The sequence below is a fragment of the Botryllus schlosseri genome, unplaced genomic scaffold, assembly GCF_051294905.1.
Source record: "Botryllus schlosseri isolate E-star unplaced genomic scaffold, Bs_hap1 Bs30a, whole genome shotgun sequence".
NCBI classification, from domain to species: domain Eukaryota; kingdom Metazoa; phylum Chordata; class Ascidiacea; order Stolidobranchia; family Styelidae; genus Botryllus; species Botryllus schlosseri.
Genome location: NW_027648639.1, coordinates 67208 through 91522, shown reverse-complemented (window position 1 = coordinate 91522; position 24315 = coordinate 67208). Strand labels below are relative to the sequence as shown.

The following is a 24315-nucleotide window of genomic DNA, read 5'->3' as shown; positions in this document are numbered from 1 at the left end:
GCCCGGGCTCGCCTCTGGGCGGGCGCGGGCGCTTTTTTCTCGCTGTCTCCGCCGCCTCTGGCGGGGGCGTGGGAGGTGTGAGCTTTGGGCCGCGGCGTTGCGTGGGCGACGGCCGGAGCGCGGCGCGTCAGATTCGGCGCGTTGCGTGGGCCGTTGCCGGAGCGCGGTGCCGGCCTCGGAAAATCGACAGAGTCCGAACCGAGGCGAACCTCGGATGCCGCCCGGGCCCAAGGCAGAGAGCCTGGGCCGCGTGGAAAAACCACAGAGTCCGCGCCTCGGCGCCGGCCGGGGCGCGTTGCCAGGATCGAAGTCCCGGCCGTGCCGCAGAGCGGGCTGAAGTCCCCAGCCCTTGAAGCCCAAGGCAGAGTGCCTGGGCCGTGGAAAACGACAGAGTCCGCGCCTCGGCGCCGGCCGGGGTGCGTTGCCGGGATCGAAGTCCCGGCCGTGCCGCCGCAGAGTCGATCGGAGCGCCCGGCCCTCTGAGCCTATGCCGGAGTGCGCGCCGAGCCCGTGGAATAAGTTACTCCCGCCGTTTACCCGCCTGAGACTTGTACAAAACAGCGCGGTCCGCGCCTCGGCGCCGGCCGGGACGCGGCTCGGGAGACGGCTCGCCGGCCGTCCCGTGAGGCCTGCCGAGAGCGCCGACCCCCTGGCGCCGCCTCGGCGCCGACCGGGTGAGACGGCAGGCGGGCCCGCGTAGCTCACGGCGGCGAGCCGACCTTCTTGGGTGGCCGCGCCGGCTCTCCGGCCGAGCGAGACGGCAGGCGGGCCCGCGGATCGTGCCGCCGCCGGCCGAGCTCGGAGCCGCCTCGGTGAAAACGACAGAGTCCGTTGATTGCTTCGGGCGCGCGCCCTGCAGACCGCCGTCCGGCCAGGCGAGGCGCGGGCGGCGCCGGCTCCGAGATTCCGCCGGCCTCAGAGGAGGCCGAGGGCGGGCCGCGTTTTCCGCCGGATCGACGATCGGGGACATCGAGGGCACCGCGGGCGCGGGCCTCCGACGCCTTTGCGGCGTCGGCTGGCGGCGCCCTCGGTGTTCCTCCATCTTTTTTTTCGTTTTGGTCACGAAATCGAGGTAAAACGGTCGACCTTGTGTCTTTGACATCGGGTCGACCTTTTTGTCTCGATTCCGGAAAAGTCGAAATTCCAAAAGTATATTTTAGTGTTCCGAAACCTATACGAGCGCGTAGAGCGCGTCGAGACGATCTCAACGGTGGTTCGTTCGTCTCGATCGGACCACGGGGAGCGGAGTTATGGCCCGAAGACCGACCCCGATTTCGACCCCGGTCGGGCGCCCGACTCTGGCCGCGGCCGGCCGGGGCTGGCGCCTCGGCCAAAATCTCGAGAATCGCCGAAGCAATCAACGGACTTAGTCGTTTTTCGCACCTCGCCCATACTTTAACATGGGGCCTATACTCTAACATGGGGCCCATACCTTAGCATAGGCGGACCGACTATACTTGCTCGGATCGGTTCCAAACTTCGTGTGCGGGGTCTTATGGATGACTTTTGGCCGGCGAAAAAGTTCAACTTTTTCCGAGGAAAATTTCGGACTTAGTCGTTTTTCGCACCCCGCCTATGCTTTAACATAGGGCCCATACATTAACATGGGCGGATCGCCTATACTTGGTCGGATCGATTCCAAACTTCGTGTGCGGGGTCTTATGGATGACTTTTGGCCGGCGAAAAAGTTCAACTTTTTCCGAGGAAAATTTCGGACTTAGTCGTTTTTCGCACCTCGCCTATGCTATAACATAGGGCCCATGCATTAACATGGGCGGATCGCCTATACTCGGTCGGATCGATTCCAAACTTCGTGTGCGGGGTCTTATGGATGACTTTTGGCCGGCGAAAAAGTTCAACTTTTTCCGAGGAAAATTTCGGACTTAGTCGTTTTTCGCACCCCGCCTATGCTTTAACATAGGGCCCATACATTAACATGGGCGGATCGCCTATACTTGGTCGGATCGATTCCAAACTTCGTGTGCGGGGTCTTATGGATGACTTTTGGCCGGCGAAAAAGTTCAACTTTTTCCGAGGAAAATTTCGGACTTAGTCGTTTTTCGCACCTCGCCTATGCTATAACATAGGGCCCATACATTAACATGGGCGGATCGCCTATACTCGGTCGGATCGATTCCAAACTTCGTGTGCGGGGTCCTATGGATGACTTTTGGCCGGCGAAAAAGTTCAACTTTTTTCTAGGAAAATTTCGGACTTAGTCGTTTTTCGCACCTCGCCCATGCTTTAACATGGGGCCTTACGGTGAACCGTCCAGACTTGCTCCGATCGGTTCCAAAGTTCGTGTGCGGGGTCTCAGGGATGACTTTTGGCCGGCAAAAATTGGAACTTTTGCCGGAAAAAATTCCGGACTCATGATAGGCGCCAGCTCATGATGTCGCCAGTAGTTACGACTTGGTCGTTTTTCGACCTAGCCCACACAAAGTAACATAGACGGCCATTTCAGACTTGCTCATATCATCTCCAGAATCCTGTGTGGGCTCTCGTTGGTGACTTTTGGCCGGCAAAAAATTGGAACTTTAGCCGGAAAAAATTCCGGACTCATGATAGGCGCCACGTATTGAAGACGCAAATTTCGTGTCATGTTGAACCGTTGAACGCTACGGGAGCAGTAGAACGCGACCAGGGGGTTTCGAACAACGACCAACGCATTCCTCACGGCCGAATTCACCTACGATAGGGATTTCGGACCCGGTCGATTTTCATGATGGGCGCCAGTCATGATGGCGCCATCAGATTAAGCATAAGACCTGATCGATTTTCATGATCGGCGCCACTCATGATCGTCGCCACGAATTCAAGCATACGCCAATACTGTGACATTTCGACTTTATCCGGAAAAATTCCGGACTCCGTCACGCTTTCGTGATCGGCTCCAGGTATCGGAGGCGCCAAATTCCGGGTATCGAAGGCACCAAACGCATGTCAAGGGACTTTATTGGCGCCTTCATTTTGCGTTAAAACGTGTCCGGGATCTCATCATCCATGCCCGTCATCGTGAGGTTGTGGAGCCGGACATGAATTTCGCATTAAGTTTACGTGCGTCGCGTTCTCGACGTCGTGAAAGGGGCTTAGGCGTATCATGGTAGGCGCCACGCTCGTTCTCACGATTTTGGGGATCAAAATCAAGAGTCAAAGAACAAAACTCCGTTCATCCAGGTTTATTTGTCTTTAAAAACGACTTGATGAATCTCATTTTTGAACGCATTTGCTGAAAGTTTAAATAGCATTCCGATTTATATTCGTGAACTATCCTGCTCAGTAGAGGTCCACGATCGTAATAAAACGCATGCAAACGAGAGTCTTTGATCAATTTCTCCACTAGCTCGTTCGTCAACGTGGTCTTTGTCCCTCTCTGACGGTTGCATATCGAATTCGCTATTTCCTCGACGTCATTATCTGCGGGTTTGAATATGATTGGAAATGGAATTTTGGACAGTAATAGCAAATAGATTACCCTCATTTGTGACGATCCGTGTGTCCCGGTCCGTAGCGAATAAAGTTTCCGAATTAGCTCCGTTTGATTGCGTGTCATTTTCGGTGCGAAAAGTGCTATCGTCCTCTGTTTGCAGCTCTGGTTGAACTGTGGTCGGGGTTGGGGTCGGTCTGACGATCCGTGTGTCCCGGTCCGTAGCGAATAGAGTTTCCGAATTAGCTCCGTTTGATTGCGTATCATTTTCGGTGCGTAAAGTGATATCGTCCTTTGTTGGCAGCTCAGGTTGAACTGTGGTCGGGGTTGGGTTCGGTGATTCAAATGATCCTTAATCAACAGTTGCGGTCAGATATATGACGTTATAATTTTATAGGGCTTTACATACCTTCATTTGGGGGAGCTTTTGACGCGGCCAACTCCGCATATAAGTCATCGTGTGTACTGTTCACGGCTTTGCGGAGCATTTCTCTGCATAGAATCGCCCCGGCAGCCGCCCTCTTGGTCCTGCCTATCCCGTCATAGTGTCGACTCGCGACCTCCGTGCTGTGCGACGATGACATCGCAACATGATATTGTCCAATGTCGTCAAGCGAACTCGCCATCGTGGCGACTATTTTACGGAGGTGCTGGTACGTTAGGCTGACTTCGTGGGTACTGAGGTATTCCACGACACAAACCGATAAATTTTGGAACGGCTTGCCGTTCGAGTTTCGCAACGCGACTTCTTCCCGTGACAAATCCAAGTTTGGATTGGTTTGCTTGCAAATCTGAAATCGAAAAGAGGTTTTAGACCGCTCCATTACACGTTCATATCTTCGTAACACCTACCTGTTTGAATCGGTCATAGTCTTTTTGAGTCATAACCAACAAACCCTGACTCGACAGGCACTTGTTGTGGTTGACCTGTATGACTAACATTTCGGGATCGTTCACGGAACGGACGGCGTGGCTAAGCTCGTATCCGGTCACTCTACGAAAATATGACAGTCTCGTGCCACTTGCAAGTCCGACCTGGATGATTGTCGCGGCCAAGCAATCCCGCACGTTTTCGTCTGTTAACGGTTGATGGAGGTCTCTTTTAAACGTTTCGCTTTTGATCATTCTAAAAAAAAACACGCATATTAAACTTAAAACTTTACGATATTTTAACCTTAGCACGAACCTTTTGATATTCGGCCAATTTTTATTGATGACGTCCATGTCGAGAGACAAACGTTTCTCGTGCTGCCGCTTTCTTCTTTTATTGGTCGCTCTAGAGTACGTCGCGATGATTTGTAGGGCTCTCAGTTGGTTGTCCGGTGAAACCACTTTTTCCAACAATGCCGGATGCTGCATACGCGCAAATTCAAGAAATCCCTTTAGCGACGCCAGGGTGTTGAAAATAGTGCTCGCGGACAGTCTCCCGTCGGCGTTAGAAATGTACGTGACTAATTGTTCCGGCTCGTCAACCACAAACTTCTTGAAAACTGATTTTAGTTTGCTGACGACCATTTTGGTGTTGACTTCGTCGAGCGCTTGCACTTGGCGATGCCTTTCGTACAGGGAGAGGAGCTGTAATAAACGGATCTGCATTATTTCGGTAAAAAAGTGACACATTACCTTCAGAGTTACTCACGCTTGAAAAGTCGGACTCGAAGGTCAACTTTTTAAAGTTTTCCTGGTAGGTCTCGCAACCTATCCCGAAGCCGTCGCGTATTTTATCGGAATGGATAATCCTCCAGTGTGTTGCTTTATAGGCCGTGGCAACTGGTCTAGAACAGAGTCCACACCAAGACCGTGGGCGACATTCCTTGATGTATTGCTTGGGCTCGCGCAAGTAGCGAGCGGACCTGCGACATGTAATATTTTTTGGCTTCTAGTTGTTATAAATAAGCCAACGACAATCTTACTCTTTAATTCTCTCGACTGACCACTTATGAACGTTCCTCAGATGCCGCGTTCTATGACCTTTGGTGGGTATATGGCAGACTTGACATCGGTCGAGTCTTATTCTTTTAGTGGGTCGAATTGTAACAGGATCGCTGGAATAAACAATAAAACTCCGATATTCGCGGCTCTCTAGCGCTCCCTACGTGACCCCGCATCATCTAGTCACACATTGACGTGACCAGCGCGCGCTTAGGAGCCGGGAGGTGCGTCGTTTGTCATTCTGAGCCGTCCCAGAGAAGAGAAAATGGCAGAAAACCCCCAGAAATCCGATTATCGCCGCTCTCTAGCGCCCCTTACGTGACCCCACCCCATCGAGCCGCACATCGACGTCACCAGCGCGCGCTTAGGAGCCGGGAAGTGCGTCGTTTGTCATTATTAGCCGTCCCAGAGAAGAGATAATGGCCGGAAACCCTACCGGAAATCCGATATTCGCCGCTCTCTAGCGCCCCCACACGTGACCCCACCCCATCGAGCCGCGCATCGACGTCATCAGCGCGCGCTTAGGAGCCGGGAGGTGCGTCGTTTGTCATTCTGGGCCGTCCCAGAAAAGAGATATTTGCCGAAAACCGGTCCAGGCATTCCTTATGGGATTTCCGCCGACTGTGACGTCACGGCTAATCAAAGGCCACTTTGGAGGCCGCAAGCGGTCCTCCCCCAGGTCGGACATCATCGAGCTGCACATCGACGTGACCATCGCGCGATTTCCAACACTTCGGTGGCTCGTTCGTCGTGCTGGGCTCACCCAGAGTTGAGATATGGCACGAAAACTGGCCCATGCATTCCTTATGGAAGCTGGACTTCCGCAAAATCTCGCCATGTTAAAGTATAGGGAATTTTTCGAGACGTGTAGTCCAATAACTCAACTCGTGTATGTAGCACATAGTTAAACGATCCCGCGTTCGAATTGGCGCAAAGGGAAGAATACAATACAATGAGAATTTTCCGATTCGGAGTTACCGGGGCTGAGATAGCGACGAGTTATGGATACGAGTTACGGCCCGAAATCCAACTATTTTGGACTCGGTAAAAGCTACTTCGCCGAATCCTGCCACGCTAAAGTATAGGGATTTCGGAATTAGAAGAATTTTTCACTCACCCGGTGACTTTAGATTCCATTATATGCTCTTGATGCACGGTAATCCTCTAAAAACGTCCTTCCAACGCGACAGTTCACTAGCATATGAGCGCGCGGCGAGAATTTTCTGGAAAAATATATTCCCGGGTCATTATTACGTCATAGAGGGCCCGAAATTTTTTTTCTCGAAAATCGGTCTGGGGCCCGCCGAAACACGTTTTTTGACGATTTTTATGCATTTTGGGCGGTTGTTGACACTGTTTAAGGTCCTAAATCACGCTCTGGTTGTCTTGTGCCAAGTCTACAAGACGCCTAAACCAGTTTTACACGTAACCGGCACGCACAACTACCAATATAGACGATGCAGTACCCGCCGAAACACGGTTTTTGACGATTTTTATGCATTTTGGGCGGTTGTTGACACTGTATAAGGTCCTAAATCACGCTCTGGTTGTCTTGTGCCAAGTCTACAAGACGCCTAAACCAGTTTTACACGTAACCGGCACGCACAACTACCAATATAGACGATGCAGTACCCGCCGAAACACGTTTTTTGACGATTTTTATGCATTTTGGGCGGTTGTTGACACTGTATAAGGTCCTAAATCACGCTCTGGTTGTCTTGTGCCAAGTCTACAAGACGCCTAAACCCGTTTTACACGTAACCGACACGCACAACTACCAATATAGACGATGCAGTACCCGCCGAAACACGTTTTTTGACGATTTTTATGCATTTTGGGCGGTTGTTGACACTGTATAAGGTCCTAAATCACGCTCTGGTTGTCTTGTGCCAAGTCTACAAGACGCCTAAACCCGTTTTACACGTAACCGACACGCACAACTACCAATATAGACGATGCAGTACCCGCCGAAACACGTTTTTTGACGATTTTTATGCATTTTGGGCGGTTGTTGACACTGTATAAGGTCCTAAATCACGCTCTGGTTGTCTTGTGCCAAGTCTACAAGACGCCTAAACCCGTTTTACACGTAACCGACACGCACAACTACCAATATAGACGATGCAGTACCCGCCGAAACACGGTTTTGGACTCGGTTAAAGCTATTTCGCCGAATCGCGCCACGCTAAAGTATGTGGATTTGACAACTACAAGAAATTTTCACTCACCCGGTGACTTGAGATTCCAATAAATGTTCTTGATGCACGGTAATCCACTCCGAACGTCCTTCTAACGCGACAGTTCACTAGCATATGAGCGCGCGGCGAGAATTTTCTGGAAAAATATATTCCCGGGTCATTATTACGTCATAGAGGGCCCGAAATTTTTTTTCTCGAAAATCGGTCTGGGGCCCGCCGAAACACGTTTTTTGACGATTTTTATGCATTTTGGGCGGTTGTTGACACTGTTTAAGGTCCTAAATCACGCTCTGGTTGTCTTGTGCCAAGTCTACAAGACGCCTAAACCAGTTTTACACGTAACCGGCACGCACAACTACCAATATAGACGATGCAGTACCCGCCGAAACACGTTTTTTGACGATTTTTATGCATTTTGGGCGGTTGTTGACACTGTATAAGGTCCTAAATCACGCTCTGGTTGTCTTGTGCCAAGTCTACAAGACGCCTAAACCAGTTTTACACGTAACCGGCACGCACAACTACCAATATAGACGATGCAGTACCCGCCGAAACACGATTTTTCACGATTTTTTTCAATTTTTTTGGGTTTTTGACCGACTATTGCGGAGCAGTCACACTGTTTCAGGGCCTCAATCTCGCTGTGGTTGTCGTGTGCTCGGAGTACAACAGGGAGAGACCTCTTTTACGGGTCTCCGACACGGACCAGGAGCGATATCGACGGAGCAGTACCCGCCGAAACACTGTTTTTTACGATTTTTTGAATTTTGCGCGACAATTACGGGGCCGTGACACTGTTTAAGGTCCTAAATCTCGCTGTGGTTGTCTGGTGCAGGGCCTACAACAGGGAGAGACCTCTTTAACTGGTCTCCGACGCGGACCAGTAGCGATATCGACAAAGCAGTACCCGCCGAAACAAGAGTTTGGACCTAATCGATTTTTGAGAAAATTTTGGAAAATTTTTTTTTCTCCGATTCCGATTTCCCGCACACCGACGGACTCGTGGGAGCCCGTAGAAGGCGAATACACTGTTTTGCGGGCGCTGGGAGGCCGTACGAAAAAGTAAAAATTTCACCCTCGTTCTGGCATCACGAGTCCATTGCGACTATGCACGTAGCTCTAGGACGCACAGGAGCCGAGATACGAGTTTTTCGCGAATAACTCGGCCCCTGTTGGGGCCAGACCCACGCGGGACCCCTCGTTGGAAGCGGCGCAGCGAGACGAATCCGGGAAAAAAAAAATTATCGAATTCGGACCACCCGGAGCCGAGATATCTCCGGTTAAAGGCCGCCCAAAACGGACCTTTGACCGGCTCTGGAGGCCGAGCCGTTGGTCGGATCGGGATAATTCCTTTGCGGGGCGTCTTCAAACAGTGCGGGGAACGCGCCCGTGTGGTTTTTAGGTGAAAAAATTTTTTTTCGGACTTTAACTTTTTCACGATCTCGGCCCCGTGTTATAGTATGGAGATTTCGGACTTAGAAAAAATCCGACGAGGTGAAAAATTTTTTTTCTTCGATTTCCAAATAAAGGCCACCGTCGGACTCGGGGGAGCCCGTAGACCGCCGCTAGCCACTTTTCCGGTCGCTGGGAGGCCGTACGAGAAAGAAAAATTTTCGCCCTCGCTTTGGCATCAGGAGTCCATTGCGACTATCCACGTAGCTCTACGGCGCACAGGAGCCGAGATACGAGTTTTTCGCGAATAACTCGGCCCCTGTTGGGGCCAGACCCACGCGGGACCCCTCGTTGGAAGCGGCGCAGCGAGACGAATCCGGGAAAAAAAAATTATCGAATTCGGACCACCCGGAGCCGAGATATCTCCGGTTAAAGGCCGCCCAAAACGGACCTTTGACCGGCTCTGGAGGCCGAGCCGTTGGTCGGATCGGGATAATTCCTTTGCGGGGCGTCTTCAAACAGTGCGGGGAACGCGCCCGTGTGGTTTTTAGGTGAAAAAATTTTTTTCGGACTTTAACTTTTTCACGATCTCGGCCCCGTGTTATAGTATGGAGATTTCGGACTTAGAAAAAATCCGACGAGGTGAAAAATTTTTTTTCTTCGATTTCCAAATAAAGGCCACCGTCGGACTCGGGGGAGCCCGTAGACCGCCGCTAGCCACTTTTCCGGTCGCTGGGAGGCCGTACGAGAAAGAAAAATTTTCGCCCTCGCTTTGGCATCAGGAGTCCATTGCGACTATCCACGTAGCTCTACGGCGCACAGGAGCCGAGATACGAGTTTTTCGCGAATAGCTCGGCCCCTGTTGGGGCCAGACCGACGCGGGACCCCTCGTTGGAAGCGGCGCAGCGAGACGAATCCGGGGAAAAAAAAATTATCGAATTCGGACCACCCGGAGCCGAGATATCTCCGGTTAAAGGCCGCCAAAAACGGACCTTTGACCGGCTCTGGAGGCCGAGCCGTTGGTCGGATCGGGATAATTCCTTTGCGGGGCGTCTTCAAACAGTGCGGGGAACGCGCCCGTGTGGTTTTTAGGTGAAAAAATTTTTTTCGGACTTTAACTTTTTCACGATCTCGGCCCCGTGTTATAGTATGGAGATTTCGGACTTAGAAAAAATCCGACGAGGTGAAAAATTTTTTTTCTTCGATTTCCAAATAAAGGCCACCGTCGGACTCGGGGGAGCCCGTAGACCGCCGCTAGCCACTTTTCCGGTCGCTGGGAGGCCGTACGAGAAAGAAAAATTTTCGCCCTCGCTTTGGCATCAGGAGTCCATTGCGACTATCCACGTAGCTCTACGGCGCACAGGAGCCGAGATACGAGTTTTTCGCGAATAGCTCGGCCCCTGTTGGGGCCAGACCGACGCGGGACCCCTCGTTGGAAGCGGCGCAGCGAGACGAATCCGGGAAAAAAAAAATTATCGAATTCGGACCACCCGGAGCCGAGATATCTCCGGTTAAAGGCCGCCAAAAACGGACCTTTGACCGGCTCTGGAGGCCGAGCCGTTGGTCGGATCGGGATAATTCCTTCGCAGGGCGTCTTCAAATAATGCGGGGAACGCGCCCGTGTGGTTTTTAGGGGAAAAAAAAATTTTTCGGACTTAGTCGTTTTTCGACACTCGCCCATGCTTTAACATAGGGCCCATACCGTAGCATGGGCGGGCGCGCCGGACTTGCTCGGATCGGTTCCAAACTTCGTGTGCGGGGTCTCTAGGCGGGCTTTTGGCCGGCAAAAAACTTGGACTTTTTCCGAGGAATTTTTCGGACTTGGTCGTTTTTCGGACCTCGCCCATACCTTAACATAGGGCCCATACCTTAACATGGGCGGGCGCGCCGGACTTGCTCGGATCGGTTCCAAACTTCGTGTGCGGGGTCTCTAGGCGGGCTTTTGGCCGGCAAAAAAAATCAACTTTCTCCGAGGAAAATTTCGGACTTAGTCGTTTTTCGACCTCGCCCATACCTTAACATAGGGCCCATACCTTAACATAGGCAAATCGCCTATACTTGGTCGGATCGGCTCCAAACTTCGTGTGGGGCCCCTCTAGGGATACTTTTGGCCGGCAAAAAACTTGGACTTTTTCCGAGGAATTTTTCGGACTTAGTCGTTTTTCGGACCTCGCCCATACCTTAACATAGGGCCCATACCGTAACATAGGCAAATCGCCTATACTTGGTCGGATCGGCTCCAAACTTCGTGTGGGGGGTCCCGTGGGAGGCCTTTGGGGAAAATTTTTTTTTTATTTTTTTTTTATTTTTTCGGAAAAAAAAAATTATTTTTCGGGAAAAAAAATTTTTTTGGTCGGCGAAAATTTTCCGGCCCCCCGGCCTTAGTTCGGCTCTGAAAAACGACTAAGTAGAAAAAAGTCACCAGGGTTTTCGGAAAAAGACTAATATAGGAAGGGGCGCGCGCCCGGCGCCTGACGGGAGGCCGGGCGCGAAACGTTGAATCTGCCGGCGAGAGGGGCTGTCGGCGCGGCGGAACTGATCCGTCGTCACCGGTTGGAGCGAAAGCATATGGGGGTGCGAAGCCAGCACTAATCACGGGTCGGCGAACCTCGAGTCGCGGGTTTAAACGTTGCGTGTCGCCAAGCGCTGCATAGAGCGAGCTTGCCCGGTATGCCGTAGACGGCGGGATATGGATGATAGTGACCCTACACCTGTCATACAGCCATGAGGCATATCGGAGAGCGGACTCAATAAATGTTGCGCGGACGCGATGCGTCGTCCTTCGGGCCTCGCGGCCCAGACCCTTCCTACGTAGCCAAGCGGCGTCCCGGAGGAGAGAATCCGGCGTCGAGAAACGGTCGTCAAATGCCTCGTCCCCACGTCTCGGACGCGTCGAACAGTCGTCAAATGCCTCGTCCCCGCGTCTAGGACGCGTAGTACGCCTTCGGGCGCCGTGCACGGTCGTCAAATGCCTCGTCCCCGCGTCTCGGACGCGTACAGCGGTCGACAAATGCCTCGTCCCCCACGCTGGGCCTCGCGGCCCTTGCCTCCAGCGCGAACGGACGTCGCGTCCCTGCGTTTCGGACGCCATCGCCGCCGAGAGCGAGCTTGCCCGATATGCCGTAGACGGCGGGAACAGGTCGGTCGTAGAACATCGCACCTCTCCTGGCCACGAGGCTTATCGGATAGCGGACTCACCAAGACGCGGCGTGGACGCGACGCTCCGCCCAGTCAGCGGGAAGGCCCGCTATACAAACACGACGTCCTCGGTCAGCCGCGGCGGCTCCGGGCGCTTATCCGTGCATCGCGTCGCGGCAGCGCAGCGCCCGAGCCCCGGCGGCAGGCCTCGCGTCCTTCTCGGATTCGGTTCCGTGCGGCGAGCAGATTCTATTAAGCGGTGAACGGCGGGTGTCCGCGTCCCACGAGACGACGGCGGGCGACCCGAGAACGGTCCTCGCGATCGAGAGAGCGAAAGAAAGCGACGGGCGCCGAGAACGGCGGCGCCGGCGCCGCGGAGCGCCTTGGTCCCGACGTCCGACCCCCGGCCCAGGGGCGGACGCTCGCAGTGCGCGAGAGATATCTGGTTGATCCTGCCAGTAGTGATATGCTTGTCTCAAAGATTAAGCCATGCAGGTGTAAGTACGAACTGAACGTAAAGTGAAACTGCGAACGGCTCATTAAATCAGTCTTGGTTTATTTGGTCCTTGCGAGAGCTAACGTGGATAACTGTGGCAATTCCAGAGCTAATACATGCGACCGAGCGCCGACTCCGGGAGGCGCGCTTTTATTGGTTCGAACCCGACCGGGCCTTCGCGGGCCCGTCTCTTTCGATGACTCTGGATAACCACGCGGATCGCACGCCTTCGCGGCGGCGACCTACCATTCAAGTGTCTGACCTATCAACTTTCGAAGGTAGGCTACGGGCTTACCTTTGTGATAACGGGTGACGGGGAATCAGGGTTCGATTCCGGAGAGGGAGCCTGAGAAACGGCTACCACATCCAAGGAAGGCAGCAGGCGCGCAAATTACCCATTCCCGACACGGGGAGGTAGTGACGAAAAATACCGATGCGGGACTCTAACGAGGCCCCGCAATCGGAATGAGTACATTCTAAAACTCTTGTCGAGTATCCATCGGAGGGCAAGTCTGGTGCCAGCAGCCGCGGTAATTCCAGCTCCGAAAGTGTATGCTAAAGTTGTTGCGGTTGAAAAGCTCGTAGTTGGATGAAGAGCGCGCGGCGCCGGTCCGTCCGTCGAAGGGCGTGCACCGGCGTCGAGAGTTCCGCCTGTCGGCGCTTCCCGGGTGTTCTTGATCGGGTGCACGGGGTGACCGACGAGTTTACTTTGAAAAAATTAGAGTGTTCAAAGCAGGTTTTTCGCCTGCATAGTGTTGCATGGAATAATGGAATAAGACCTCGGTCTCGTTTCGTTGGCGTTCGCGAGTGCGAGGTAATGATTGAGAGGGACAGCCGGGGGCGTCCGTACTCTGCCGTTAGAGGTGAAATTCTTGGATCGGCGGAAGACGAACTACTGCGAAAGCGTTCGCCAAGAATGTTTTCTTTAATCAAGAGCGAAAGTCAGAGGTTCGAAGACGATCAGATACCGTCCTAGTTCTGACTATAAACGATCCCAACTGGCGATCGGCGGGCGTTACGATGACGACCTCGCCGGCAGCTTCCGGGAAACCAAAGTCTTTGGGTTCCGGGGGAAGTATGGTTGCAAAGCTGAAACTTAAAGGAATTGACGGAAGGGCACCACCAGGAGTGGAGCCTGCGGCTTAATTTGACTCAACACGGGGAAACTCACCCGGCCCGGACACGGGAAGGATTGACAGATTGACAGCTCTTTCTTGATTCTGTGGGTGGTGGTGCATGGCCGTTCTTAGTTGGTGGAGCGATTTGTCTGGTTAATTCCGATAACGAACGAGACTCTGGCATGCTAAATAGTTACGCGACCCTCGGCGGTCGGCGTGAAACTTCTTAGAGGGACTAGTGGCGTTTTTAGCCACGCGAGATCGAGCAATAACAGGTCTGTGATGCCCTTAGATGTTCGGGGCCGCACGCGCGCTACATTGGGCGGATCAGCGAGTCCGCCCGGGCCGAAGGGTCCGGGTAACCCGTTGAACCCCGTCCGTGATTGGGATAGGGCCTTGCAATTGTTGCCCTCGAACGAGGAATTCCCAGTAAGCGCGAGTCATCAGCTCGCGTTGATTACGTCCCTGCCCTTTGTACACACCGCCCGTCGCTACTACCGATTGAAAGGTTTAGTGAGATCCTCGGATCTGCCCCGTCGCGGTTGGAGACGGCCGCGGCGGTACGCAGTGAAGGCGACCGAACTTGATCGTTTAGAGGAAGTAAAAGTCGTAACAAGGTTTCCGTAGGTGAACCTGCGGAAGGATCATTATCGTTGGTGGCGAGCCGCGGTGGTCGCCCCTCAATTCAAGTGTCTTCGATCTGGCGCCGGGTCCGCGAGGACTCGGCGTCGCGGTGCCTGCGGGCGCCGCTCGGTTAACGCGAACGAGACTGTAATTCGAGCAGGCGTTCGACGGCGGGCCGGGGAATCCGTCGTCGGGGCACGCTCTAAAGTGGCGTCGGCCTTGAGCTAGTCGGCGCGGAGGTGGCTGAGACCTCTGGGTCCGAGTCGCCGCGAACGAGACTGTGTTAAGCGGCGTCTGCCTTGAGCAAGTAGGCGTCGCGGGCGGCTGAGACCTCCGGGTCCGAGTCGCCGCGAGCGAGACGGGGGACCGAGACCGAACGCCTCTAGGTCCGAGTCCCTCGAACGAAAACGATGCGCGACGCGATGCGGTTGTCCTACGAGCAAAGAGAGTACGACTCTCGACGGTGGATCACTAGGCTCGCGAGTCGATGAAGGACGCAGCTAAGTGCGAGAAGTAATGTGAATTGCAGAACACATTGAACGTCGATATTCTGAACGCGAATTGCGGCGTCGGGCAAATCCCGGCGCCGCGTCTGCCTCAGCGTCGGCGAGTGACGATGCGCGTGGCGGCTTTGGGTTGGGCCGCCCGCGGAGAAGACAAGGCTGAAAGTTTGGGCGTCGGGCTGCGAAGCCCGTCGCCCCGAGGTAGACCGGCGCGCGCCTGCGTCGGGGCCGGACCCGGTCGTTCTGCGACTCGGCCGCCGTTGCGATCGCGCCTCCGCGCGCGGTACTGGCGGTCGAAGCGCCGTTCGGCTTTGCGAGGAGCGGCTCCCGGCGTCTAAGCGAGCCGGAGCCGGCCGAGGCGAGCGGCCGGCAGAGGTACGACTTCGACCTGAGTTCAGGCGAGGCTACCCGCTGAATTTAGGCATATTATTAAGCGGTGGAAAAGAAACCAACGGGGATTCCCCGAGTAACGGCGAGTGAAGCGGGATCTGTCCAGCGTCGAACCTGCGCGTTCTCGAAGCGCGCCGGAATGTGACGTAAGGAAGACCCAATGCGACGGCCGGCGTGCGCCGAAGTCCTTCTGATCGAGGCCTCTCCCCCGCGAGGGTGTCAGGCCCGCGAGGGCGCGCGCCGCCGCCGCTGAGGGTCTTCCCGGAGTCGGGTTGTTTGAGAATGCAGCCTGAAGCGGGTGGTAAACTCCATCTAAGACTGAATACGGTCGCGAGACCGATAGCGAACGAGTACCGTGAGGGAAAGTTGAAAAGCACTTTGAAGAGAGAGTTCAAAAGTACGTGAAACCGTCGAGAGGTAAACGGGAGGGCCCGTCCGGGCTCGGGGTCGCTTTCAGTCGGGCGCGCGGGCGCGTCCGGGCGAAGGGCGGAGGCGCGAGCCCTGTCCGCGTCCGGGCGCGCGTGACGCACCGGCGCACTAGCTCCCCGGGCGGGCCGCGACCGGCTCGCGGTCGGCCAGAAACGCGCTCGGAAGGTGGCCGTCGCCCTCGCGGGCGGCGGTGTCACAGCCGGGCGCGCGAAAAGCCGGCCGGGGGCCGAGGTGACGGCGCCGCGCGCGCCGCCTCTCCGGAGGCGGCGGGCGTTCGTGCGGCCGCGGCAGGCGTCGGGCGTCGGCGGTACCGTTCGCGGTGCCGGCGGCTCCCGCGTCGTCGGGGTCGGGCGTTCGCCTCGCGCGCGGGGTCTGCGGTCGTGTCGGCCACCTTCCCGACCCGTCTTGAAACACGGACCAAGAAGTCTAACGCGAGCGCGAGTTGACGGGCGGTACGAGACCCGAGAGCGAAAGTAAACTGTAGCGCGTCACGGACGCGCGAGGTCGGATCCGGCCCCTCGCGGGGCCGCGAGCACGACCGGCCGGCCGCCGCCGCCGGGGCGGCCGAGCGAGAGCGTTCCCGTTGGGACCCGAAAGATGGTGAACTATGCCTTGGAAGCTCGCGGCCTTCGAGCCGCGGGCGACCCGCTCTTAAGACAGCGTCAGGCGGGGAGTCTGACTTGGGCTTGTGGCAGCCGAGCGTTCATAGCGACGTTGCTTTTTGATCCTTCGATTTCGGCACTTCCTATCATTGCGAAGCAGAATTCGCCAAGCGTTGAATTGTTCACCCACAAATAGGGAACGTGAGCTGGGTTTAGACCGTCGTGAGACAGGTTAGTTTTGCCATACTGAGGAAGCGTTGTCGCGACAGTAATTCTGCTCAGTACGAGAGAAACAGCAGATTCAGACATTTGGTTCATGCGCACGGCTGACAAGCCGATGGCGCGAAGCTACCATCTGGGGGATTACGACTGAACGACTCTAAGTCGGAATCCCGCCTGAGTAGCGACGACGTCCCGGGTGCCTCGAGGCGAGCGAGGCGCGGCTAGGCGCCGCCTTTGCGGGCGGCGCCGACGGAGCCTTTGTCGGTTGACCCTTCGTCGGCCCGTAAGCTTGGGCTGGCCGAGACGACGGTAGCACTTTTCGCGTGGGCGAGGTGCCGCTTCATTCGCAGACGACCTAGTTTGAGATCGGGGTGTCGTACCCGCTAGAGCAGTTTCTCGCTGCGATGCGTTGAAAGACATCCCCGAGATCTATGATCAGCGCCCGGGCTCGCCTCTGGGCGGGCGCGGGCGCTTTTTTCTCGCTGTCTCCGCCGCCTCTGGCGGGGGCGTGGGAGGTGTGAGCTTTGGGCCGCGGCGTTGCGTGGGCGACGGCCGGAGCGCGGCGCGTCAGATTCGGCGCGTTGCGTGGGCCGTTGCCGGAGCGCGGTGCCGGCCTCGGAAAATCGACAGAGTCCGAACCGAGGCGAACCTCGGATGCCGCCCGGGCCCAAGGCAGAGAGCCTGGGCCGCGTGGAAAAACCACAGAGTCCGCGCCTCGGCGCCGGCCGGGGCGCGTTGCCAGGATCGAAGTCCCGGCCGTGCCGCAGAGCGGGCTGAAGTCCCCAGCCCTTGAAGCCCAAGGCAGAGTGCCTGGGCCGTGGAAAACGACAGAGTCCGCGCCTCGGCGCCGGCCGGGGTGCGTTGCCGGGATCGAAGTCCCGGCCGTGCCGCCGCAGAGTCGATCGGAGCGCCCGGCCCTCTGAGCCTATGCCGGAGTGCGCGCCGAGCCCGTGGAATAAGTTACTCCCGCCGTTTACCCGCCTGAGACTTGTACAAAACAGCGCGGTCCGCGCCTCGGCGCCGGCCGGGACGCGGCTCGGGAGACGGCTCGCCGGCCGTCCCGTGAGGCCTGCCGAGAGCGCCGACCCCCTGGCGCCGCCTCGGCGCCGACCGGGTGAGACGGCAGGCGGGCCCGCGTAGCTCACGGCGGCGAGCCGACCTTCTTGGGTGGCCGCGCCGGCTCTCCGGCCGAGCGAGACGGCAGGCGGGCCCGCGGATCGTGCCGCCGCCGGCCGAGCTCGGAGCCGCCTCGGTGAAAACGACAGAGTCCGTTGATTGCTTCGGGCGCGCGCCCTGCAGACCGCCGTCCGGCCAGGCGAGGCGCGGGCGGCGCCGGCTCCGAGATTCCGCCGGCCTCAGAGGAGGCCGAGGGCGGGCCGCGTTTTCCGCCGGATCGACGATCGGGGACATCGAGGGCACCGCGGGCGCGGGCCTCCGACGCCTTTGCGGCGTCGGCTGGCGGCGCCCTCGGTGTTCCTCCATCTTTTTTTTCGTTTTGGTCACGAAATCGAGGTAAAACGGTCGACCTTGTGTCTTTGACATCGGGTCGACCTTTTTGTCTCGATTCCGGAAAAGTCGAAATTCCAAAAGTATATTTTAGTGTTCCGAAACCTATACGAGCGCGTAGAGCGCGTCGAGACGATCTCAACGGTGGTTCGTTCGTCTCGATCGGACCACGGGGAGCGGAGTTATGGCCCGAAGACCGACCCCGATTTCGACCCCGGTCGGGCGCCCGACTCTGGCCGCGGCCGGCCGGGGCTGGCGCCTCGGCCAAAATCTCGAGAATCGCCGAAGCAATCAACGGACTTAGTCGTTTTTCGCACCTCGCCCATACTTTAACATGGGGCCTATACTCTAACATGGGGCCCATACCTTAGCATAGGCGGACCGACTATACTTGCTCGGATCGGTTCCAAACTTCGTGTGCGGGGTCTTATGGATGACTTTTGGCCGGCGAAAAAGTTCAACTTTTTCCGAGGAAAATTTCGGACTTAGTCGTTTTTCGCACCCCGCCTATGCTTTAACATAGGGCCCATACATTAACATGGGCGGATCGCCTATACTTGGTCGGATCGATTCCAAACTTCGTGTGCGGGGTCTTATGGATGACTTTTGGCCGGCGAAAAAGTTCAACTTTTTCCGAGGAAAATTTCGGACTTAGTCGTTTTTCGCACCTCGCCTATGCTATAACATAGGGCCCATGCATTAACATGGGCGGATCGCCTATACTCGGTCGGATCGATTCCAAACTTCGTGTGCGGGGTCTTATGGATGACTTTTGGCCGGCGAAAAAGTTCAACTTTTTCCGAGGAAAATTTCGGACTTAGTCGTTTTTCGCACCCCGCCTATGCTTTAACATAGGGCCCATACATTAACATGGGCGGATCGCCTATACTTGGTCGGATCGATTCCAAACTTCGTGTGCGGGGTCTTATGGATGACTTTTGGCCGGCGAAAAAGTTCAACTTTTTCCGAGGAAAATTTCGGACTTAGTCGTTTTTCGCACCCCGCCTATGCTTTAACATGGGGCCCATACATTAACATGGGCGGATCGCCTATACTTGGTCGGATCGATTCCAAACTTCGTGTGCGGGGTCTTATGGATGACTTTTGGCCGGCGAAAAAGTTCAACTTTTTCCGAGGAAAATTTCGGACTTAGTCGTTTTTCGCACCCCGCCTATGCTTTAACATAGGGCCCATACATTAACATGGGCGGATCGCCTATACTTGGTCGGATCGATTCCAAACTTCGTGTGCGGGGTCTTATGGATGACTTTTGGCCGGCGAAAAAGTTCAACTTTTTCCGAGGAAAATTTCGGACTTAGTCGTTTTTCGCACCCCGCCTATGCTTTAACATAGGGCCCATGCATTAACATGGGCGGATCGCCTATACTTGGTCGGATCGATTCCAAACTTCGTGTGCGGGGTCTTATGGATGACTTTTGGCCGGCGAAAAAGTTCAACTTTTTCCGAGGAAAATTTCGGACTTGGTCGTTTTTCGCACCCCGCCTATGCTTTAACATAGGACCCATACATTAACATGGGCGGATCGCCCATACTTGGTCGGATCGATTCCAAACTTCGTGTGCGGGGTCTTATGGATGACTTTTGGCCGGCGAAAAAGTTCAACTTTTTCCGAGGAAAATTTCGGACTTAGTCGTTTTTCGCACCCCGCCTATGCTATAACATAGGGCCCATACATTAACATGGGCGGATCGCCTATACTTGGTCGGATCGATTCCAAACTTCGTGTGCGGGGTCTTATGGATGACTTTTGGCCGGCGAAAAAGTTCAACTTTTTCCGAGGAAAATTTCGGACTTAGTCGTTTTTCGCACCTCGCCTATGCTATAACATAGGGCCCATACATTAACATGGGCGGATCGCCTATACTCGGTCGGATCGATTCCAAACTTCGTGTGCGGGGTCCTATGGATGACTTTTGGCCGGCGAAAAAGTTCAACTTTTTTCTAGGAAAATTTCGGACTTAGTCGTTTTTCGCACCTCGCCCATGCTTTAACATGGGGCCTTACGGTGAACCGTCCAGACTTGCTCCGATCGGTTCCAAAGTTCGTGTGCGGGGTCTCAGGGATGACTTTTGGCCGGCAAAAATTGGAACTTTTGCCGGAAAAAATTCCGGACTCATGATAGGCGCCAGCTCATGATGTCGCCAGTAGTTACGACTTGGTCGTTTTTCGACCTAGCCCACACAAAGTAACATAGACGGCCATTTCAGACTTGCTCATATCATCTCCAGAATCCTGTGTGGGCTCTCGTTGGTGACTTTTGGCCGGCAAAAAATTGGAACTTTAGCCGGAAAAAATTCCGGACTCATGATAGGCGCCACGTATTGAAGACGCAAATTTCGTGTCATGTTGAACCGTTGAACGCTACGGGAGCAGTAGAACGCGACCAGGGGGTTTCGAACAACGACCAACGCATTCCTCACGGCCGAATTCACCTACGATAGGGATTTCGGACCCGGTCGATTTTCATGATGGGCGCCAGTCATGATGGCGCCATCAGATTAAGCATAAGACCTGATCGATTTTCATGATCGGCGCCACTCATGATCGTCGCCACGAATTCAAGCATACGCCAATACTGTGACATTTCGACTTTATCCGGAAAAATTCCGGACTCCGTCACGCTTTCGTGATCGGCTCCAGGTATCGGAGGCGCCAAATTCCGGGTATCGAAGGCACCAAACGCATGTCAAGGGACTTTATTGGCGCCTTCATTTTGCGTTAAAACGTGTCCGGGATCTCATCATCCATGCCCGTCATCGTGAGGTTGTGGAGCCGGACATGAATTTCGCATTAAGTTTACGTGCGTCGCGTTCTCGACGTCGTGAAAGGGGCTTAGGCGTATCATGGTAGGCGCCACGCTCGTTCTCACGATTTTGGGGATCAAAATCAAGAGTCAAAGAACAAAACTCCGTTCATCCAGGTTTATTTGTCTTTAAAAACGACTTGATGAATCTCATTTTTGAACGCATTTGCTGAAAGTTTAAATAGCATTCCGATTTATATTCGTGAACTATCCTGCTCAGTAGAGGTCCACGATCGTAATAAAACGCATGCAAACGAGAGTCTTTGATCAATTTCTCCACTAGCTCGTTCGTCAACGTGGTCTTTGTCCCTCTCTGACGGTTGCATATCGAATTCGCTATTTCCTCGACGTCATTATCTGCGGGTTTGAATATGATTGGAAATGGAATTTTGGACAGTAATAGCAAATAGATTACCCTCATTTGTGACGATCCGTGTGTCCCGGTCCGTAGCGAATAAAGTTTCCGAATTAGCTCCGTTTGATTGCGTGTCATTTTCGGTGCGAAAAGTGCTATCGTCCTCTGTTTGCAGCTCTGGTTGAACTGTGGTCGGGGTTGGGGTCGGTCTGACGATCCGTGTGTCCCGGTCCGTAGCGAATAGAGTTTCCGAATTAGCTCCGTTTGATTGCGTATCATTTTCGGTGCGTAAAGTGATATCGTCCTTTGTTGGCAGCTCAGGTTGAACTGTGGTCGGGGTTGGGTTCGGTGATTCAAATGATCCTTAATCAACAGTTGCGGTCAGATATATGACGTTATAATTTTATAGGGCTTTACATACCTTCATTTGGGGGAGCTTTTGACGCGGCCAACTCCGCATATAAGTCATCGTGTGTACTGTTCACGGCTTTGCGGAGCATTTCTCTGCATAGAATCGCCCCGGCAGCCGCCCTCTTGGTCCTGCCTATCCCGTCATAGTGTCGACTCGCGACCTCCGTGCTGTGCGACGATGACATCGCAACATGATATTGTCCAATGTCGTCAAGCGAACTCGCCATCGTGGCGACTATTTTACGGAGGTGCTGGTACGTTAGGCTGACTTCGTGGGTACTGAGGTATTCCACGACACAAACCGATAAATTTTGGAACGGCTTGCCGTTCGAGTTTCGCAACGCGACTTCTTCCCGTGACAAATCCAAGTTTGGATTGGTTTGCTTGCAAATCTGAAATCGAAAAGAGGTTTTAGACCGCTCCATTACACGTTCATATCTTCGTAACACCTACCTGTTTGAATCGGTCATAGTCTTTTTGAGTCATAACCAACAAACCCTGACTCGACAGGCACTTGTTGTGGTTGACCTGTATGACTAACATTTCGGGATCGTTCACGGAACGGACGGCGTGGCTAAGCTCGTATCCGGTCACTCTACGAAAATATGACAGTCTCGTGCCACTTGCAAGTCCGACCTGGATGATTGTCGCGGCCAAGCAATCCCGCACGTTTTCGTCTGTTAACGGTTGATGGAGGTCTCTTTTAAACGTTTCGCTTTTGATCATTCTAAAAAAAAACACGCATATTAAACTTAAAACTTTACGATATTTTAACCTTAGCACGAACCTTTTGATATTCGGCCAATTTTTATTGATGACGTCCATGTCGAGAGACAAACGTTTCTCGTGCTGCCGCTTTCTTCTTTTATTGGTCGCTCTAGAGTACGTCGCGATGATTTGTAGGGCTCTCAGTTGGTTGTCCGGTGAAACCACTTTTTCCAACAATGCCGGATGCTGCATACGCGCAAATTCAAGAAATCCCTTTAGCGACGCCAGGGTGTTGAAAATAGTGCTCGCGGACAGTCTCCCGTCGGCGTTAGAAATGTACGTGACTAATTGTTCCGGCTCGTCAACCACAAACTTCTTGAAAACTGATTTTAGTTTGCTGACGACCATTTTGGTGTTGACTTCGTCGAGCGCTTGCACTTGGCGATGCCTTTCGTACAGGGAGAGGAGCTGTAATAAACGGATCTGCATTATTTCGGTAAAAAAGTGACACATTACCTTCAGAGTTACTCACGCTTGAAAAGTCGGACTCGAAGGTCAACTTTTTAAAGTTTTCCTGGTAGGTCTCGCAACCTATCCCGAAGCCGTCGCGTATTTTATCGGAATGGATAATCCTCCAGTGTGTTGCTTTATAGGCCGTGGCAACTGGTCTAGAACAGAGTCCACACCAAGACCGTGGGCGACATTCCTTGATGTATTGCTTGGGCTCGCGCAAGTAGCGAGCGGACCTGCGACATGTAATATTTTTTGGCTTCTAGTTGTTATAAATAAGCCAACGACAATCTTACTCTTTAATTCTCTCGACTGACCACTTATGAACGTTCCTCAGATGCCGCGTTCTATGACCTTTGGTGGGTATATGGCAGACTTGACATCGGTCGAGTCTTATTCTTTTAGTGGGTCGAATTGTAACAGGATCGCTGGAATAAACAATAAAACTCCGATATTCGCGGCTCTCTAGCGCTCCCTACGTGACCCCGCATCATCTAGTCACACATTGACGTGACCAGCGCGCGCTTAGGAGCCGGGAGGTGCGTCGTTTGTCATTCTGAGCCGTCCCAGAGAAGAGAAAATGGCAGAAAACCCCCAGAAATCCGATTATCGCCGCTCTCTAGCGCCCCTTACGTGACCCCACCCCATCGAGCCGCACATCGACGTCACCAGCGCGCGCTTAGGAGCCGGGAAGTGCGTCGTTTGTCATTATTAGCCGTCCCAGAGAAGAGATAATGGCCGGAAACCCTACCGGAAATCCGATATTCGCCGCTCTCTAGCGCCCCCACACGTGACCCCACCCCATCGAGCCGCGCATCGACGTCATCAGCGCGCGCTTAGGAGCCGGGAGGTGCGTCGTTTGTCATTCTGGGCCGTCCCAGAAAAGAGATATTTGCCGAAAACCGGTCCAGGCATTCCTTATGGGATTTCCGCCGACTGTGACGTCACGGCTAATCAAAGGCCACTTTGGAGGCCGCAAGCGGTCCTCCCCCAGGTCGGACATCATCGAGCTGCACATCGACGTGACCATCGCGCGATTTCCAACACTTCGGTGGCTCGTTCGTCGTGCTGGGCTCACCCAGAGTTGAGATATGGCACGAAAACTGGCCCATGCATTCCTTATGGAAGCTGGACTTCCGCAAAATCTCGCCATGTTAAAGTATAGGGAATTTTTCGAGACGTGTAGTCCAATAACTCAACTCGTGTATGTAGCACATAGTTAAACGATCCCGCGTTCGAATTGGCGCAAAGGGAAGAATACAATACAATGAGAATTTTCCGATTCGGAGTTACCGGGGCTGAGATAGCGACGAGTTATGGATACGAGTTACGGCCCGAAATCCAACTATTTTGGACTCGGTAAAAGCTACTTCGCCGAATCCTGCCACGCTAAAGTATAGGGATTTCGGAATTAGAAGAATTTTTCACTCACCCGGTGACTTTAGATTCCATTATATGCTCTTGATGCACGGTAATCCTCTAAAAACGTCCTTCCAACGCGACAGTTCACTAGCATATGAGCGCGCGGCG

General features: G+C 54.2%; 2 protein-coding genes, 2 non-coding genes and 1 pseudogene across 4 annotated transcripts; 3 read left to right on the top strand and 2 right to left on the bottom strand.

The window, feature by feature from the left end:
- Positions 1-3164: 3164 nt before the first annotated feature.
- LOC145459988 (uncharacterized) lies at positions 3165-6574 on the bottom strand. The gene is made up of 8 exons (XM_080338431.1): positions 6477-6574; positions 5341-5472; positions 5067-5280; positions 4614-5002; positions 4280-4553; positions 3837-4218; positions 3476-3778; positions 3165-3417 (listed from the first exon to the last, which is right to left on the bottom strand). Exons 1-8 carry the CDS (start codon positions 6494-6496, stop codon positions 3170-3172), a joined length of 1962 nt encoding a protein of 653 aa, XP_080194557.1. The 5' UTR covers positions 6497-6574; the 3' UTR covers positions 3165-3169.
- Positions 6575-12526: 5952 nt separating this feature from the next.
- Positions 12527-14351, top strand: LOC145460006 (small subunit ribosomal RNA). Its single transcript, XR_013921669.1, has one exon. It is a non-coding gene; the product is annotated as a small subunit ribosomal RNA (ribosomal RNA).
- A 426-nt stretch (positions 14352-14777) lies between these two features.
- On the top strand, positions 14778-14931 carry LOC145460023 (5.8S ribosomal RNA). The gene has a single exon (XR_013921676.1). It is a non-coding gene; the product is annotated as a 5.8S ribosomal RNA (ribosomal RNA).
- Positions 14932-15212: 281 nt separating this feature from the next.
- Positions 15213-16911, top strand: LOC145460018 (large subunit ribosomal RNA; annotated as a pseudogene).
- A 3994-nt stretch (positions 16912-20905) lies between these two features.
- On the bottom strand, positions 20906-24315 carry LOC145459982 (uncharacterized). Its single transcript, XM_080338424.1, has 8 exons — positions 24218-24315; positions 23082-23213; positions 22808-23021; positions 22355-22743; positions 22021-22294; positions 21578-21959; positions 21217-21519; positions 20906-21158 (listed from the first exon to the last, which is right to left on the bottom strand). Exons 1-8 carry the CDS (start codon positions 24235-24237, stop codon positions 20911-20913), a joined length of 1962 nt encoding a protein of 653 aa, XP_080194550.1. The 5' UTR covers positions 24238-24315; the 3' UTR covers positions 20906-20910.